The sequence below is a fragment of the Staurois parvus genome, unplaced genomic scaffold (genome assembly GCF_062004578.1).
Source record: "Staurois parvus isolate SC_StPar_1 unplaced genomic scaffold, SC_StPar_1.0 ptg000017l, whole genome shotgun sequence".
In the NCBI taxonomy this organism is placed as follows: Eukaryota; Metazoa; Chordata; class Amphibia; order Anura; family Ranidae; genus Staurois; species Staurois parvus.
The window spans coordinates 3576186-3593330 of record NW_028317813.1 but is presented as its reverse complement, the minus strand read 5'-3'; the positions used below and the strand labels follow the sequence as shown (position 1 = coordinate 3593330).

The following is a 17145-nucleotide window of genomic DNA, read 5'->3' as shown; positions in this document are numbered from 1 at the left end:
CCAAAGCCCTGCACATCCAGTCATTTTCCATACAAGCTTTTGTCTGTAGTCAGAAATCAGGCCTTGAGCATTGGTTTTGTTATTTTATTGAGGGGATTAAACTTATTTATGGCAAGGGGTGTGTAAGATGTCAAAGGGAACTGAAATCTGAGGACAACGTCCTGAACCATTCACAGATTCTTTTCTCTGGCACAGTCTCTGTTGGAGTGCTAGCCAGCAGCTCCAGTTGGACTACCCCAGAGCCCAGATTAACTCCTCTACGCCCAGCAATCTGGAGATTTTCATCCTGAGCAGGGGTGCTGTCACCTGTTCCTTTAAGTAAGTTGTACAGTCACTAGCAGAGGGCTAATCTGTTTACCCACCAAAGTGCTCCTTCCCCTATGCGCCCAGGGGGTGCAGGTGTACTCACTCAGATCCTTTCCTGTACCGCTTGCAGAATGGCTGCTGCTACTGGGCTTCTTCTTCCCTGCCATACAGGAGGTCCTCTCTCAGGGGGCCAGTGAGTCCTCAGGTTTCCTCCTTTCCAGCTCCAGGCTTGCATGCAGGCCCCATCCCGCTAGGACTCCTGGCAGCCTTCCTCCTCAACCTCACATCTTCCTCTCTCTTTCTTCCACCCGACTCTCCTGCTACTGAGCAGGCTCCAACAATTTTTAAAGGAGCCCAACCCCTTTCCAATCCTCCTGTTGGGGATTGGCTGAGGTCCCTCAAAAATGCAGCCAACCACTCCCCAGATCCACCAAAGGCCCCCCTCCAAAAGCCTCAGAGCAGGGGGAAATTCCAGAGGGGCTGGCCTGCAGAGTCTCTTAATCCTGACCAGAATTTGACCTCTGACTATCTCACGTGAGTTGCTAATCATTTCCTCACTAGCCATTAGGGTCTAGCCCCCCCCCCACTAGCTAAACTAGGACGGTACTGCATGAAGTTGCAGCCTTAGGCCCTATGCTTTCCCTACTCCTCTCCCTACCTCTAGTTCTGTTCATGACAGACGAGTATCCTATTCCTGCACTATCTACTTGCAAAAAGCATGCCAAAACCCAGAGGCAGGGACTCTGCATGACCCAAGATGGCCACCAGGGTCACCTGGATCCAGCAAAGCCAACTAGATCACTGCTCCAGGGGGCCAAGGAAATCATAAAGAAATCCAGTTTCTCTTGACTTCCTCCCCCCAGCTGCATTGCAATTCTGGACAGGACCACCTGCAGTGAAGAATGTAGACTGCACCTGCCTATACATCCAAGTGTGTTAAATACATACTACCCCAACCACATAATGTAGTTCCCCATACTGGCTCATATGTCCTGTAGTGATTTACAAGCTGGCAAGAGAAATCACAGAATATATACCACAGATGCTGGTATCTGAGACACCAAGAATAGTTGAATATCTACAGTAGCCATACAGCAGTAAACTGACAGACCAAAAAAAAAAGAAGGATACATGCTCTCATTTACGGTAACAATTTTGTTTATAAGTGACCTTGTGGTGATAACCTCTTAATGAAATGTTCCTTCTGAGTTTCATAGATACTTGGCACTTTCAATAGAAACACTTTCTATTAAGGACTTACTTAGCATGAAGGATTGTGCACCTCCTGTTCTCCCCTTAACTATGAAGTGGAGGCACACTTGACAACTCCTGGGGAGCATGCTCATCAGCACCATTCCCTCCTAAGAGGAGAGGGAAAACTGAGAAGTAAATGCACAGAATTATCTGATGACTCTCTTAGGAGATCAAAGGAACGATCTCTTATATAGAAGCCTCTGTTGAACTGCGTTAAAACACCCATGCATGGTTGGTGCAACTTTTTTTATATGGGAAAATCCACCAGTCAGAGCATGAAAGCAGGCAATTATGTGCAATCCCTTTACAAATACTGTACATACTCGATACGTCTGTCTTACTGTAATTGCATCAATCAGATCCAGCTGATGTAAAATTTGCTAGTCTAGTTCTCAGGCACTCATAGGGTTAAAGAAAGCTGCAGCACCTTTTACTAACTTCTTGCCGACCGCGCATAGCCGAATGACGGCTTCACCGCGGCCGGCCAGTTCTGAGTGGACGTCATATGACGTCCTCCCAGAACGCGCTCTCCTGCGCGCCCCAGGGGGCGCGCACCCGGCGATCTCCGTGATCGCTGTGTCCTACGGACACAGCTGATCACGTGATGTGGTGAAAGGCCGATCCCACCGGCCTTTTACCACGTGATCAGCGGTGTCCAATGACACGCTGATCACAGGGAAATGCAAGTGCCGGTTCTCGGCTGCACTTTCCTCACGTTGTCAGATCGTGAGGAAAGTACTGCCGAGAACCGGCAGTTGTCAGAGCGGGGATCGGCACCGATCATCAGGGCACTGATGATCAGTGCCCTGATGATCGGTGCCCAGCAGTGACACCCGCAAGTTCCGCCCAGCAGTGCACCCACTAGCCCCGCCCACCCGTTCCCAGCAGTGCCCCCACCTGTGCCCAGCAGTGCCCCCACCTGTGCCCAGCAGTGCCCCCACCTGTGCCCAGCAGTGCCCCCACCTGTGCCACTCTGCAGTGCCACCTACCTGTGCCCAGAAGTGCCACCTACATGTGCCCAGCAGTGCCACCCACCTGTGCCCACCCACCAGTGCCACCCACCTGTGCCCACCAGTGCCACCCACCTGTGCCCACCCACCAGTGCTGCCCACCAGTGCCACCCACCAGTGCAGCCCAGCAGTGCTGCCAGTCAGTGCCACCAGTCAGTGCCCAGGGGTTGTGCCAGTCAGTGCCGCCAGTCAGTGCCCAGAAGTGATGCCAGTCAGTGCCGTCTATCAGTACCCATCATCAGTGTCACCTATCAGTGCCGCCTATCAGTGCTGCATATCAGTGCCGCCTATCCGTGACACCTCATTAGTACTGCCTATCAGTGCCCTTTAGTGCTGCCTATCAGTGCCCATCAGTGCCGCCTATCAGTGCCCATCAGTGCCACCTCATCAACGCAAATCAGTGAAGGAGAAAAAATACCTGTTTGAAAAATTTTATAAAAGAAACAAATAAACTTTTTTTTTCAAATTTTTTGCACTTTTTTTAATTTATAGCGCAAAAAGCAAAGCGCCCAGTGGCGATTAAATACCACCAAAAGAAAGCTCTATTTGTGAGAAAAAAATGATCACAATTTCATATGGGTACAATGTTGCATGACCGCGCAATTGTCAATCAAAGTGCGGCAGCGCTGAAAGCTGAAAATTGGCCTGGTAAGGAAGGGGGTATAAGTGCCTGGTAGGCAAGTGGCTAAGCTAGGAACAGCAGATGCAAGAACGTTTGGTTTTTAATAAATCAAGTGATTAGTTCAAGTTTAATGTACATTTAAATGTTAATTTCTCCCTCCAGGCATTATTGTAGACTGTCTATGTGTTTAGAAGTTAATGAGTAAAGATCTGATATTTTGTATATTAGTTGACTGAAAATTACTGGGTCATGTAACAACTGGGATTTGACAGACACTGTTAAACTTCAGAGGTTTCAGAAGTGACCCCTGACTAACAGGGGGGGGGGGGGTTGGTTGATTGCCAGTATGTCATGTTTTATATAAAAGATTATTGTTCCCCAACAAAAAGCTGGTACCTAGGGGACTTGTAGTCCACACAAATATGAACACTTACCTACATGACTGGGGTCACATCTTTATAAAAATAAAAAGTAAAGTAAAAAAAAGTAAACTTTTTTCTTGGATTGTATGCCAACATAAGCTCATTGTTTAACCACTTGCCCTCCAGATGATTTACCCCCCTTCCTGACCAGGCCATTTTTTTTTGCGTTACAGTGCTACGTTATTTTAACTGACAATTGCGCGGTCATGCAACACTGCACCCAAGTTAAATTTATGTCCTTTTTTCCCCACAAATTGAGCTTTCTTTTGGTGGTATTTGATCGCCTGTGCGTTTTTATTTTTTGGGCTATAAAAAAAAAAAGACCAACAATTTTGAGAAAAAAACTACTATATTTTTTACTTTTTGCTATTAAACATGTCCAATAAAAAAATGTAAAAAATCTAATTTCGGCATAAATTTACACCAAAATGTACTATGCACAGCTATCCAAAGCAGTGTGCCTGAGCTGACAGGGAGAACTGTTAGTAAACAAAACAGTTCTCCTCCCCATCGGAGACCCTCGGAAATCACCAGGCGTCGGTGAGTAATCACCGGCCGGGACCCAGAGATTGACGGCCATGGCTGCAAATGGCAGCACAGGTAGGGCGTGCGCGGGGCTCGCGTGCGCCCCCTACCCGGAAATGCAAAATCATATATATATATATATATATGTGATTTTGTGTACCCGTGCCGCCCTGTAGCAGTATTTCTGCTATAGGGCGGATGGGAAGCGGTTAAAGAATATGTAAACCCAACATTTTATATTCCTATGTGCCTGTGGTACCATACACTTGTATGAAAAATGATCCATTTCTCTTTGTATTGCTTCCTGTGAGTGAAATACTTGATGTTCCTGCCAGTCACTTTGCTCTCCTATTGAAAACTGACTACACTAGGCATGAGAGCACAGCATGGTCAGTTTTCTGGCTGTACTGGGAGCTAATCCAATGATCAGGCTTGTGCTGACACCCCCTGCACAGCCAGTCATTGGGAAGTTCAGTGCTCTGCTGTTTCTCCTCCCCAGCTCTCTGAGCTCCTTATGCAGCTGAGATTAGAGGGTATATGATCACTTATAAGAAAGGAATAAAAGGTATTTATAATGTTTTTTTTATATGTATACACAAATGTTTTGCCTTTCATTTCTAATTTAAGCTAAACGAGTTGTTTTACAAGGTGAGGGTTTACATATACTTTGATGCTGGTGACCCTGACTAGTCATAATCAAAGTGATTGTAAAGGCTACATTTTTTTTTAAGTAACAAACTTGTCACACTTACCTGTTCTGTGCAATAGTTTTGCACAGGACAGCCCTGGTCCTCCTCTTCTTGAGTCCCCTGCTGGTGCTCCAGGCCCCTCCCCTCTTCTGAGAGCCCCCAGAACACGCTGCTTGCTCTAGGGTCCCTCACACCTGCTTGCTCCCAAGCCATCTCTGTGTGTCTATGAGATGCACTAAGCATGGCTCAGCCTTTCCCCTAGCTCCCTCCTCACTGGCTGTGATCGATAGCAGTGGGAGCCAATTGCTCTCATTGCTGTATCTCAGCCAATGAGGAGGCAGCGACCCAGAAGAATTCTGCTTTTGTGGAGAGTGCTGAATTGGGCTCAGAGGAGTATAAGGGGGGGCTGACAGGGGAGCTGCACGCTGAAGGTTTCGAAGGCTTAGGCTACGTTCACACTAGTGTTGTGTGCAGGCAGCAGAGAGGCGTTTGGGAAGCGTTTTTACCGCTTCCAAAATGCCTCTGCCAATTCTGAACATTACAGCACATGGTGATGTTCTAACGGGAGCGTTTGCGTCGCGTTGCAAAATGGACTCCTCTGGTCGAGTCAGGAGGAGTTGAAGCCTCCTATTCTAGTCTATGGTGCCGCTCCGCAAATGCCCGGCCGGCGTTTGCAGTGCGGTTGCGACGCGGTTGCGGGGCGTTTGCGGAGTGGTAACACCATTCAAACTGCATTATAGGCGTTTGTGGGGCGTTTTTAACGCTCGGAAAACGCCTAGCAACCACCGCTAAATTGCGCATGCGGCGTTTGCGGAGCGTTTGCCGAGCGTTAAAAAACGCTCCGCAAACGCCAGACCAACGCTTGCCAAACGCTATAGGGGCGTTTGGCAAGCGTTGGTAAAACAGCATAGTGTGAACGAGCCCTAAGGCTGCTTTCACACTCAGGAGTTTTTGAAGCGTTTTTGCGTTAAAAAAAAGTGCCTTAAAAGCTCAAGAAAAATGCTTCCCTGTGTAAGTGAATGTATATCTATGTATGTTTTCACACTGCAGCGTTGCGTTTGCAATGCGGTGTAAAAACTCCTGCTTGCAGCATCTTTGGGGCATGTTTGGGGAGCTGAATAAAATGCCCCAAAAATGCCTCTTCCCATTGAAATCAATGGAAAACGCCTGAAAAATGCCTCTCATAAATAAAACGCCCCAAAAATGCCTCTTCCCGTTGAAATCAATGGAAAATGCCTGAAAAACGCCTCTCATAAATAAAACGCCCCAAAAATGCCTCTTCCTGTTGAAACCAATGGAAAACGCCTGAAAAACGCCTCTCAGAAGCGTCACATGTCCTTTAAAAAATTTTGGAAAGTGCAGCAAAAGTGCGGTAAAAACGCAGAAAAAGCATGTAAGTGTTTTTGCTGTGTTTTTGCAGCGGATCAGTGTGAAAGTAGCCTTAGCTATTCAATACTCATGGCATATCCCTGTGTGTGCTATCAATACTTTATTATTCCCATTTTCACTGACAGTAATAACTCTGATCGTTACATAATAGGAATCAGACACTTTCGGATGTGTTTAATTAAAACAACCCTGCCATCTATCTTTTGCAGAATGCTGTCATTCACACTATACTTACTTTTTTCACTGTACTGTATAATTACTGTTTCCTATTAGTAATAGGCTTACATCACAAACAGTTATTGATTCTAATACATTGTGTTTGATAAAACTATTCAAACTATTTAATTACTATGACATACTGTATTTACTTAATTAAATGTAAACCATAACTGGATGCCATTTATTTAGTTTGCTAAACTACTCTTTACCATTAACAGCTACATTTTTAAGAAATATTGTTCTCACCTGTGTTTTGCAAGTGATGTCTTCTTGTCTTTTTTAGATTCTAGATTTATTAACCACTTGCCCGCCAGAGGATTTACTCCCCTTCCTGACCAGGCCATTTTTTGCGATACTGCTCTGCATTACTTTAACTGACAATTGCTCCATCATGCAAAGCTGCACCCAAATGAAATGTATGTCTTTTTTTTCCCCACAAATAGAGCTTTCTTTTGGTGGTATTTGATCGCATGTGCATTTTCTAGTTTTTGCGCAATAATCAAAAACATATGCTATTAAAAAAAATGTCAGCATAAATTTAGGCCAAAATGCATTCTGCTACATGTCTTTGCTAAAAAAAATTCCAATGCATGTAAATTATTATGTGAAAGTTATGGCAGCATATATACTGGGATTTTTTTTTTTTGTACTAGTAATGGCGGCAATCAGCAACCGCGGGACTGCGGCAGGCATTCTGACACTGGGGGGAACTGACTTGGTGTCACTGACATCCCCAGTGACACCAATACAGTGATCAGTGCTAATAAGAAGCACTGACACTGTATTAATGGCACTGGGGAGGAAGGGGTTAACATATGGGGAGATTAAAGGGTTAACTGTGAGCTGTTTTACTATGGGTGCTGTGTGTGTGTTTCACTTTAAGCACTTTAAACACGCTATGCTGAGCCATACAAAGCAGTGTGCAGGAGCTGACTGGGAGAGATCTGCATTGTTTACATACAGATTTCTCCCCCCGTTGGAAATACTCTGAGATTGCTGGGTGCCTGCGGAGCATCACTGTCCGGAACCCGGTGATTGACAGCCGAGGCCACGAATGGCAGCATATGCACCCTACCCAGAACTGCAAAATCACATATATATATATACACCATGTTCCTAATTATTATGCAAATGATATTTTTCTCATTTACCTAAATAATTGATGTGTATAACAGTCAGCATAATTCTCGTGTTATCAACTATTAAGAGTACAATTCAACTTTTATTGAACAAACCTCCTAATGATAACAGTATTTTTGTTAAACATAAAAAACTTCCAATGCACTGTTCCAAATTATTACGCACAGTAAGTTTCAAAACACTTTATAGGTTGTAAAGAACTGAAAATTGTCATTTGTTGTGTTTGCAGCATATTTACTGAAATCAAAACTATTTCAATCAAACTTTTAACAACATTTTAACTTTTTAAACATTTTAACAGGTCGCGTTACATTGTAACATAGGACCCGTTATTTGATAGCAGCTTCACAAGTCTTGCATCCATTGAACTTGTGAGTTTTTGGACAGTTTCTGCTTGAATTTGTTTGCAAGATGTCAGATTAGCCTCCCAGAGCTGCTGTTTGGATGTAAACTGCCTCCCACCCTCATAGATCTTTTGCTTAAGGATGCTCCAAAGGTTCTCAATAGGATTGAGGTCAGGGGAGGGTGGAGGCCACACCATGACTTTTTCTCCTTTTATCCCCATAGCAGCCATTGATGCAGAGGTATTCTTTGCAGCATGAGATGGTGCATTGACATTCATGAAGATGATTTTATTACGGAAAGCATAGTTCTTCCTTCTGTAAACAGCACATACTTTGCAGAGGTCATCTTTACACCTTCGGGGACCCTAAAGGGGCCGACCAGCTCTGTTCCCATGATTCCGGCCCAAAACATGACTCCACCACCGCCTTGCTGACGTCGCAGCCTTGTTGGAATAAGGTGGCCGTCCACCAACCATCCACTACTCTATCCATCTGGACCATCCAGGGTTGCATGGCACTCATCAGTGAACAGGACTGTTTGAAAATTAGTCTTCATGTATTTTTCTGCCCAATGCAGCCGTTTCTGCTTGTGAGAATTGGTTAGTGGTGGCCGAATAGAAGGTTTATGAACAGTTGCAAGACTCTGGAGGACTCTACACCTTGATGTCCGTGGGACTCCAGAGGCACCAGCAGCTTCAAATATCTGTTTGCTGCTATGTAATGGTATTTTAGCAGCTGCTCTCTTGATCCGATGCATGGATCTGGCAGAAATCTTCCTCAATGTGCCTTTATCTGCACAAACCCGTCTGTGCTCTGAATCAGCCACAAATCTCTTAATAGTGCAATGATCACGCTTAAGTTTTCGTGAAATATCTAATGTTTTCATACCTCGTCCAAGGCATTGAACTATTTCACTCTTTTCGGCAACAGAGAGATCCTTTTTCTTCCCCATACTGCTTGAAAATGGCACTCTGCTTAATAATGTGGAACACCCTCCTTTAGTAGTTTTTCCTTAAATTGGGCTCACCGGCCAATCTAATTATCATAGGTGTCCGAGATTGTTTTCAGTGATCAAAAGAGCCCTGACACACAATGCCATCCATGAGATAAACTGAAGAACAAAATATTTAATCTTTGTGACACTTAAATAGAGTTTGCATAGTAATTTGGAACGCTGTGTATGTGTGTGATTTTGCGCACCCATGCTGCCCTGTAGCAGTATTTCTGCTATAGTGTGGCGCTGAAGCGGTTAAAGAGCCCCAAAGCTTAGTAAATGTGGTAAAGCTCTGCTGATTTCCATCATCCAATCATGTGCAAGCAAAAATAATGTTTTTACATTTTCCTTGTGCCTGAATGGGTATTCTTTACAAAGTGAAACTTTAACACATTTACATTTACTAAAAAAAAAGAGCAATTGCACTTGCAGAGTGCACATTCTGGAAGAGAAGAGGAGTTTGTAGGGCGCATCTGCTTTGAAGACTAATGGAGGGTGACAGAGGGATTAGGCACAAGAGCAGCACTTCCAGGAGTAGAAGCAGACTTCTGTCCAGAGTGCCCATTCTAATTGCCATTAGTAAATTAACCCCTTTCTTTTTACATGCACTTGCTTCAGTGCCAGCTACACATTATTCCACTGGATCAGCTAATAGCGACAATGATGGCCCATGCTAGCGATTAACGAGTGTTAGCATTATTATTATTCAGGATTTATATAGCGCCAACAGTTTGTTCAGTGCTTTACAATATAAAGGGAGACAATACAGCAATGATACAGTTCAATACAAGAGGGTTAGGAGGGCCCTGCTCCTTGGAGCTTACAATCTACGAGTAAGAATGTTAGCATGGATGCTTATTCTCTTTACCAGGGGCACATCTAACAAGATAACAATAGAGAAAGACAATTTTTACCCCATAACAGGTATTGCCTAAGAATCTTCAAGGCAGGATCACCAAGTGTTATTTCAATGAAACGGCAGGCTTACAAACACTGAAAATAATTTTGAAATTACATAAACATGTTAAAGCTTATATGAGATTTTAGTGATTAGGTTTAGATCTACTTTAATGCCACGAAGATTATGCATGGAAGTCATGAGTGTTTTCAATATCCCAAACCACAGACTGAGTAATTTTAAACTAATATGTAGCAGACATTCCTCCTTAGTATAAAAGTAGCTTATATGGATTGCATTGATCAAAGTCATGTTATTACACTACAAGTGAGCTGATTGCCGAAGACAGAGAAAATAAATCATCAATCCACTGCCTAAGAGCAATACAAGATTGTGCACACATTCCGTTATATTTGATATATGGATAGATATTGAAATAATAATCGGAAAATTCAATGCAATTGAACTAACCTATTTACAGAGTATTTGCTGTGTCATTTTAGTGCATGGGGCTATTTTTAGTATTTTTTTTTTCAGCTACTACACCAGCCATTCTTGCATTGTACTGTGGAAATGATGAGAGGAGAGCACAGATTGGGAAAGGCTCGTAGCCCACTATTGCCAGTTTTCTCTATGCTGTTGCTACCTTGCAGTTTATGACATGGCTTGTAGTGGGAGGTCTGATAGACTGAACCAGGCACTCTGTAAGACATGACATTCCTGGTAAACTCACAGTGTAATCTCATTGCACAGACTGCTCTTTCTGTTTAAGAGAGCTGCTGCCAAGTGAGTTTTAATTAAAACCAAAGCAGCATATTTATTTTTTCTAGGCTTTTGGATCCTCTGGAGCATTTCTCTACAATGTATAGTTGGAAAGCCAACAAGCTGAACAGATCAGAAAGGGGTAAACAAGCCCCCTATTGCAAGAACTGCTTTCAGTCTGAAAGGAACATGTGAAGCCCATAAATTTTGTTGGAAGAATCACACAGAGAATACTCAGAGCATAGAAAAACATAAAGAAACAGAGACAATAGACTGACATGGAATTCTCATCATGCGACTACTGTAAGTGAGTTTTCATTGTTTGCTCTTTGTTCTTTTCTGTTTATTGGAGCAATGCTATTTAGTATTTATATGTCATTCTGACATGTTGTTCTGATTCAATGTGTCTCATTACCGATGTTTAAGCACTTAAAACGGAATCAATATGAAAAGTACAACTGAGTTTTTCACACAGCTGTAAAGTGAGTTAACAGCTGATGAACAATATATTAACCCGCCAGGCTGTAATGACTTTTCCTATTGATCATGTGTCAGATAGAGATTCACATTAAGAAAACCGTATTCGAATTGAAATGCTGTCACTGATGTAACATTTTCATTCTCCACTGATATTTTTACTAAAGGTGTTACTATGTCTCCTGTTTTCCCAGATACTCCCGGAGGTGCAAGACCGAAACAAAGGAAGAAGGATTATAGTTTGGGATGACTGGAACTGGAGGAAAAGTTCATGGTCACACCATATAACCTCAAATCAACTTTAAAAAAAAAACCTGGATTGAGTGAATCTGCAATCTGATGACTGAGTTTAAAAGGAGCCGGAGAAAATTGTGTTAGACCCTCTGATCATGGGAGGGAGCCTATGGATCTTATAGCACACTTCCCTAAGGAAGATGGACAAGGGGGGTCATCAGTAAAACTTAGGACCAGCTATTATGAATCTCTTCTCTGTGGATTAAAATCAGACCAATGCTGGAGAAAAGATACCCCGTTCTGTTCTTTCAGATCATTTCTCCACAGAACTCAGGTTTAAGTATGGATATTCTTGACAAAGAGAAGTTTGTGAATGTCACCAAAAGCTCCCTTTTCCAACTGAACTATGAAAGGAAATTTTATAACAGTGATCTTGGAACGGTAGGAGCTAATATATCTGACAATTTCAACTGGACCCAGGGTTCGGAAAACTTGACACATCTTTCTCCAGAAGGAAGTTCCTTTTCTTTAGAAAAAAACTGGCCAGCCCTTCTAACAGTCACAATCATTGTGGTAACCATTGCTGGAAATATATTAGTGATCATGGCTGTATCTTTGGAGAAGAAGCTTCAGAATGCCACTAATTATTTTCTCATGTCCCTTGCCATAGCTGATATGCTTATAGGCTTCCTTGTGATGCCCATCTCCATGTTAAACATACTCTATGGTAAGTAGTGGAACCCATTAAACCAATGACTACAGCAGCTTCCCAGCTGTAAACAAATTAGCTCTAAATATAATTTATTAGGAAGCACAGGCAATAAAACAGTTTATTGGGTTAAAACATGTTATCCATTTAAAAGGTACTAAACAGGCAAGTAGAGATAGATAGATAGATAGATAGATAGATAGATAGATAGATAGATAGATAGATAGATAGACAGATAGACAGATAGACAGATAGACAGATAGATAGATAGATAGATAGATAGATAGATAGATAGATAGATAGATAATAAATAGATAGATAGATAGATAGATAGATAGATAGTGATATCAATAGATAGATAGATATTGATATCAATAGATAGATAGATAGATAGATAGATAGATAGATAGATAGATAGATAGATAGATAGTGATATCAATAGATAGATAGATATTGATATTTAGATAGATAGATAGATAGATAGATAGATAGATAGATAGATATTGATATTGATATTTAGATAGATAGATAGATAGTGATATCAATAGATAGATAGATAGATAGATAGATAGTGATATCAATAGATAGATAGATAGATAGATAGATAGATAGATAGATAGATAGATAGATAGATAGATAGATAGTGATATCAATAGATAGATAGATAGATAGATAGATAGATAGATAGATATTGATATTGATATTGATATTGATATTTAGATAGATAGATAGATATTGATATAGATAGATAGATAGATATTGATATTGATATTGATATTGATAGATAGATAGATAGATAGATAGATAGATAGATAGATATTGATATTGATATTTAGATAGATAGATAGATAGATAGATAGATAGATAGATAGATAGATAGATATTGATATAGATAGATAGATAGATAGATAGATACTATTTGTATTCCAACCTATGCTTTGGGTAAGCAATTCAAATTATTATAGAATGTGATTCGCTTTTTCATTGGCTGGAAATAATTAGAAAGCGTGTGTATGATATAAATACCATGTGCCATGTCTAGTTCTATATAGAACCCATATTAATAAGTTCTAAATGTAGTTATAAATTCTAAATAATATAGAAAGGATACATAGAGATAATACACTGTAAACATCATAGTGTGTAGTGTGGATTGATCAACAAAATGAGCTATATGTGCAACAGTTTATGGCTTATTGTGTTATTCAGTTATTGTTTGAAATATACAGTAAGAAGATACACATTTTCTATTGAATCTATTTTCTATTGCTTAAAATATTTTAACATATCTATCTATCTATCTATCTATCTATCTATCTATCTATCTATCTATCTAATCATGGGCACTTAGCCACTTAGTAGACAGCTGTATATGCATATATGCAATATTGCTATGTTGTTTAGTAGTACCAGAGCGCCCCTTACTGGTGAATATTTATCTACTGCTACTATAAAAGAGTAAGAAGGAAACTTCAATGTAGCTAACAATAATCTGGATGATTATGAAATCCAGAGGTAAAGATTAAATAGAGTAAGCAGTTTAAATCAATTTTCTATCTAAGTCTAAAATAGTAGAACCTTTCACCTTACTTAATCCTTCTCAAAACTGGAAAAGAGTACATGTTGTTTTGCTATTTTAAGGTTAGCAATATTGGCCATCAGTCATTATAGATCAGTAAGGTATATTGCTGTTTATCTGGTCTAATCCATTTTAACACATCTGTTTTACTCTCCTCTCTTTGCCATAAAGGTTACCTTTGATCCTTTTATTATTGAGTTAATATTACAAAGTGTAAGGACAGTTATTACATTGATAATATCACTTTATAAAACTCAGATTGTTCATACATCTACACATCTAGATGTTCTGTTTATCAAGCTGCGGAACCAAAATAATCATTGACACACACCCCCCCCCCCCTTTTTCCTCCCCCCAGGTCAAAACTTCTGATCATGGGAAGGCAATAGAAGCTGCCTAATCATAACTAAATGCATAATTTAAACTGTAACATAAAAATACTGTACAATTAATATTGTACAACTGCATCTCATACACTGGCAAGCAAATCTATTTTTTTCTCCAGAACAGGGGCGAACTGACCATTTAGAAACTCGGGCACTGCCCGAGGGCCCGGGGTCAGTAGGGGGCCCCTTTTTTCATAGGCTTTTTTTAGTTTGGGCAAGGACACAGGGGCTCCATGATCCCCTATTGCCCGGGGGCCCCATGAGTTGTCAGTCCGCCCCTGCTCCAGCACATGCAGCTGTTTTGAGTAGATTAGGTGTAAAGTGCCAAGATTAACTGGGATAATGATACTATGAATGACTTTTCCACTGAAATTGGAAGAAGACACCTGTTTAAGACACCTTGTCATAAATATACTGTTGCGTGAAAGCTGAAATCATCTGTTTTACATACTGCACTGGCATTTTATTAAACAAAATTCACAATACACGTGTGGCAAATTTGGACTATGGTTGTGCCATTTCAAGCAAGGTTAGTTCCTTTGTATGCCCTATAAAAACACTGCAGCATCCAGAACACAAATCTAGATTTAGATATTTACTAAAGAGTTAACGTTTATGCCATTCAGGTGGAACATATGCTTGCCTTACACACTTAAGGCAAATGTATTTAAAATGTTTGTTTTCAATATGGTATTAGACACTTTTCCTTTAGTAACTCCACTTCTATGATGGCTTTAATATTTTAGGCAATTGTCAGAACAGTAAAGATTTGGTTAGTGAAACTTGCATTTGGCTTCAACACACACTTTTATGATACTATTCACACTGTTTTTATGATAAGTAACGTTAGCTGGTTATATTTCAAAGAAAATATATTGACAAACAGTTTGCATTGATATGATGTCTATACACTGTGAATTACTAAATGGTAGTATTTGTACTAAAAATATAAATATAAAAATATGACATTTTCTGCTATTGGTATGAAAAAGTAAGCACAATTAGTAAAAAAAAAAAATAAACACAAATAAATATTAGGTTACTTAGGCATTCATTAGTATCCTTAGTTCCTTGGAGTTTTCTTAAAGTGTAACTTCAACCAAAATGGTTTGCTTTGTGGGGAAGGCTTAGAACCTTAGCCAGGTCTTTATTATTGTGTGCGTCCTCACTAAGAGTGGATATCCCCTGGAAATCAGAAACACATACAGTCATAGAAATCTTTTAGAGTAGAGTGGATGATTCTAATCTGACATTTTTAATGTTGTATCTGTCGCCTCTAGGGGAATTCCCATCACAGAGGCAGTTGTCACCCACAGGGAAAGTAAGTAAAATCTCCCTAATGAGAAAGAGGTTCAAACTGTTCCCCATTATAGTCATTGCTGAAAGAAAACGTTTTACCTGTTATACTTTAAACATTTTTCCAACTTTTCTCCAACTTTAGTGTTTACAGTTAGGAAGATCTTAAGCTAATATGATCATAGTCATTTGTGACGTAATCTGAAGGAGGTCTTATTTTACATGCCCCTATCCAATTTTGAGTATTATTGGTATTAAAGAAATGTTTTTTAAAAGTGAACAACGATACTATTACCATTTCAATTATGAATTTCCAATCAAGGTTTAAAAAAATCTATTTAATTTCAGATGCTTGTTATATCTCACAAGTTACCATTTAGCTGTAGCATATATTAAAGTGGTTCTAAAATCCTAAGGTTTTTTTTCTTACCTTAATACACTATCTACAACCATCTGTGCTTCAGGATCCCCCTCTCACCACCCTTGTACTTACCTGAGCCCGATCTCAATCCAGTGCTGCACTCAAGATCAGCGTCTCTCTCTGCTTTCTTGGAGCAGATTGATAGCAGTGGAAGCCATTGGCTGCCGCTGCTTTCAATCAAATTCTGTGACAAGGGGGCAGGGGTTAGGGCAGGTCAGGTCAGGATTGATCCTGCATGAATGCCCCCATAGAATGCAGCTTTCTAGGGGGCACTCACTGAAGAGCAGGAGCCAGGAGCGCAGGTGGGGAACCCCTGAAGAGGAGAATCAGGCCTGCTCTGACATTGCACAGAGCAGGTGAGTATGAAAGTTTTATTATTTTATTTAAAAAAAATACTAAAGCTTTACAATCACTTTAAGAGGAAATGCAAATGTCTAAATGTCTAATAAACAGTTATAATCAATTGCACTATTATTTTGTGCTTTAGTAAATTAGTTGTTATAATCATTTATTAATCTTATCAGGATAAATATGTAGTAAACAGTGAGCAAATGTTGAATTTAACCCTAAACTGAACCTGAAATATAAGCCACAGACCAAAATTAAGACATGCTTACAAAGCCTTGTTTCATTATATTCCCATTTCTTTTCTATGCAGGAAAATAATATGTTAGGAAATTATTGGTTCAGCATATGTAAAATAAAAACTGTGCAGGTTTCCTGTTTCATTATATGAATCTAAAATATTTTTTTAGAGCCTAATGTTTTGATTTTATAGCACTATATGTGTTTCTGTGATCATAGATACTATTAGCTTGGAAGGATTGGCCTCAGTTCAAAAGCTCAGTGATGATCATGGTTAGAGATAAAAGGGATAAGATGGGGTAGTGGGTGGTATGGGAGCAGCACTCAAGAGTACTCCTGCACTTGGTAAAAGCAATAGAACACATACATCAGAATACAATAACACAATCTACCTCTATGGGGCTGGTATCAGATGCAAAGCAGTACAGCTGTTAATGCACCAAGGATACACCAAGGTTCAGGTACAGGTGGAGTCAGATCACAGGCCAGATTTGATAAGCAGCGAAGTACCAAATTCCAAGCAAATGTCAAGTCAAGGCTGGGAACAAGCAGAGGTCAGCAATGTGCAGTGAGCAAGAGTACAAAGTTGGCAAACAGAAGCTTGATCAGAAGTCTAGACTGAAGTTGGTAGTGGAGCTGATCAGGAACCTTTGGCAGATATGGGAAATCCAAGTGCAGGGCAGAGAGAGCTGAATTAGTAACAAAGTTCAGACACAAGGTTCATGATCAGAGATCAAAGGTCATAGGTACAGAGCTAAAAGACCATTCAATAATGAGCCCACTTGGTGCCAATGACCATAGTGGACACAAATGCACATTCACACACACACTGTCGTCTGTCTGGCTAGGATTTTATGCACATCCTACATTTATACACTATAATG

General features: G+C 40.6%; 1 protein-coding gene across 1 annotated transcript in view; it reads left to right on the top strand.

Annotated features, from left to right (window-relative positions):
* The first annotated feature begins 10404 nt into the window (after positions 1 to 10404).
* Positions 10405 to 17145, top strand: part of HTR2A (5-hydroxytryptamine receptor 2A) — an 89590-nt gene continuing 82849 nt past the window's right edge. Inside the window, exons 1-2 of the mRNA XM_089679014.1 lie at positions 10405 to 10877; positions 11246 to 12012. Coding sequence (XP_089535140.1) covers positions 11562 to 12012 — 451 coding nt within the window. The 5' untranslated portion in view covers positions 10405 to 10877; positions 11246 to 11561. The remainder of the gene's footprint in view (positions 10878 to 11245; positions 12013 to 17145) is intronic.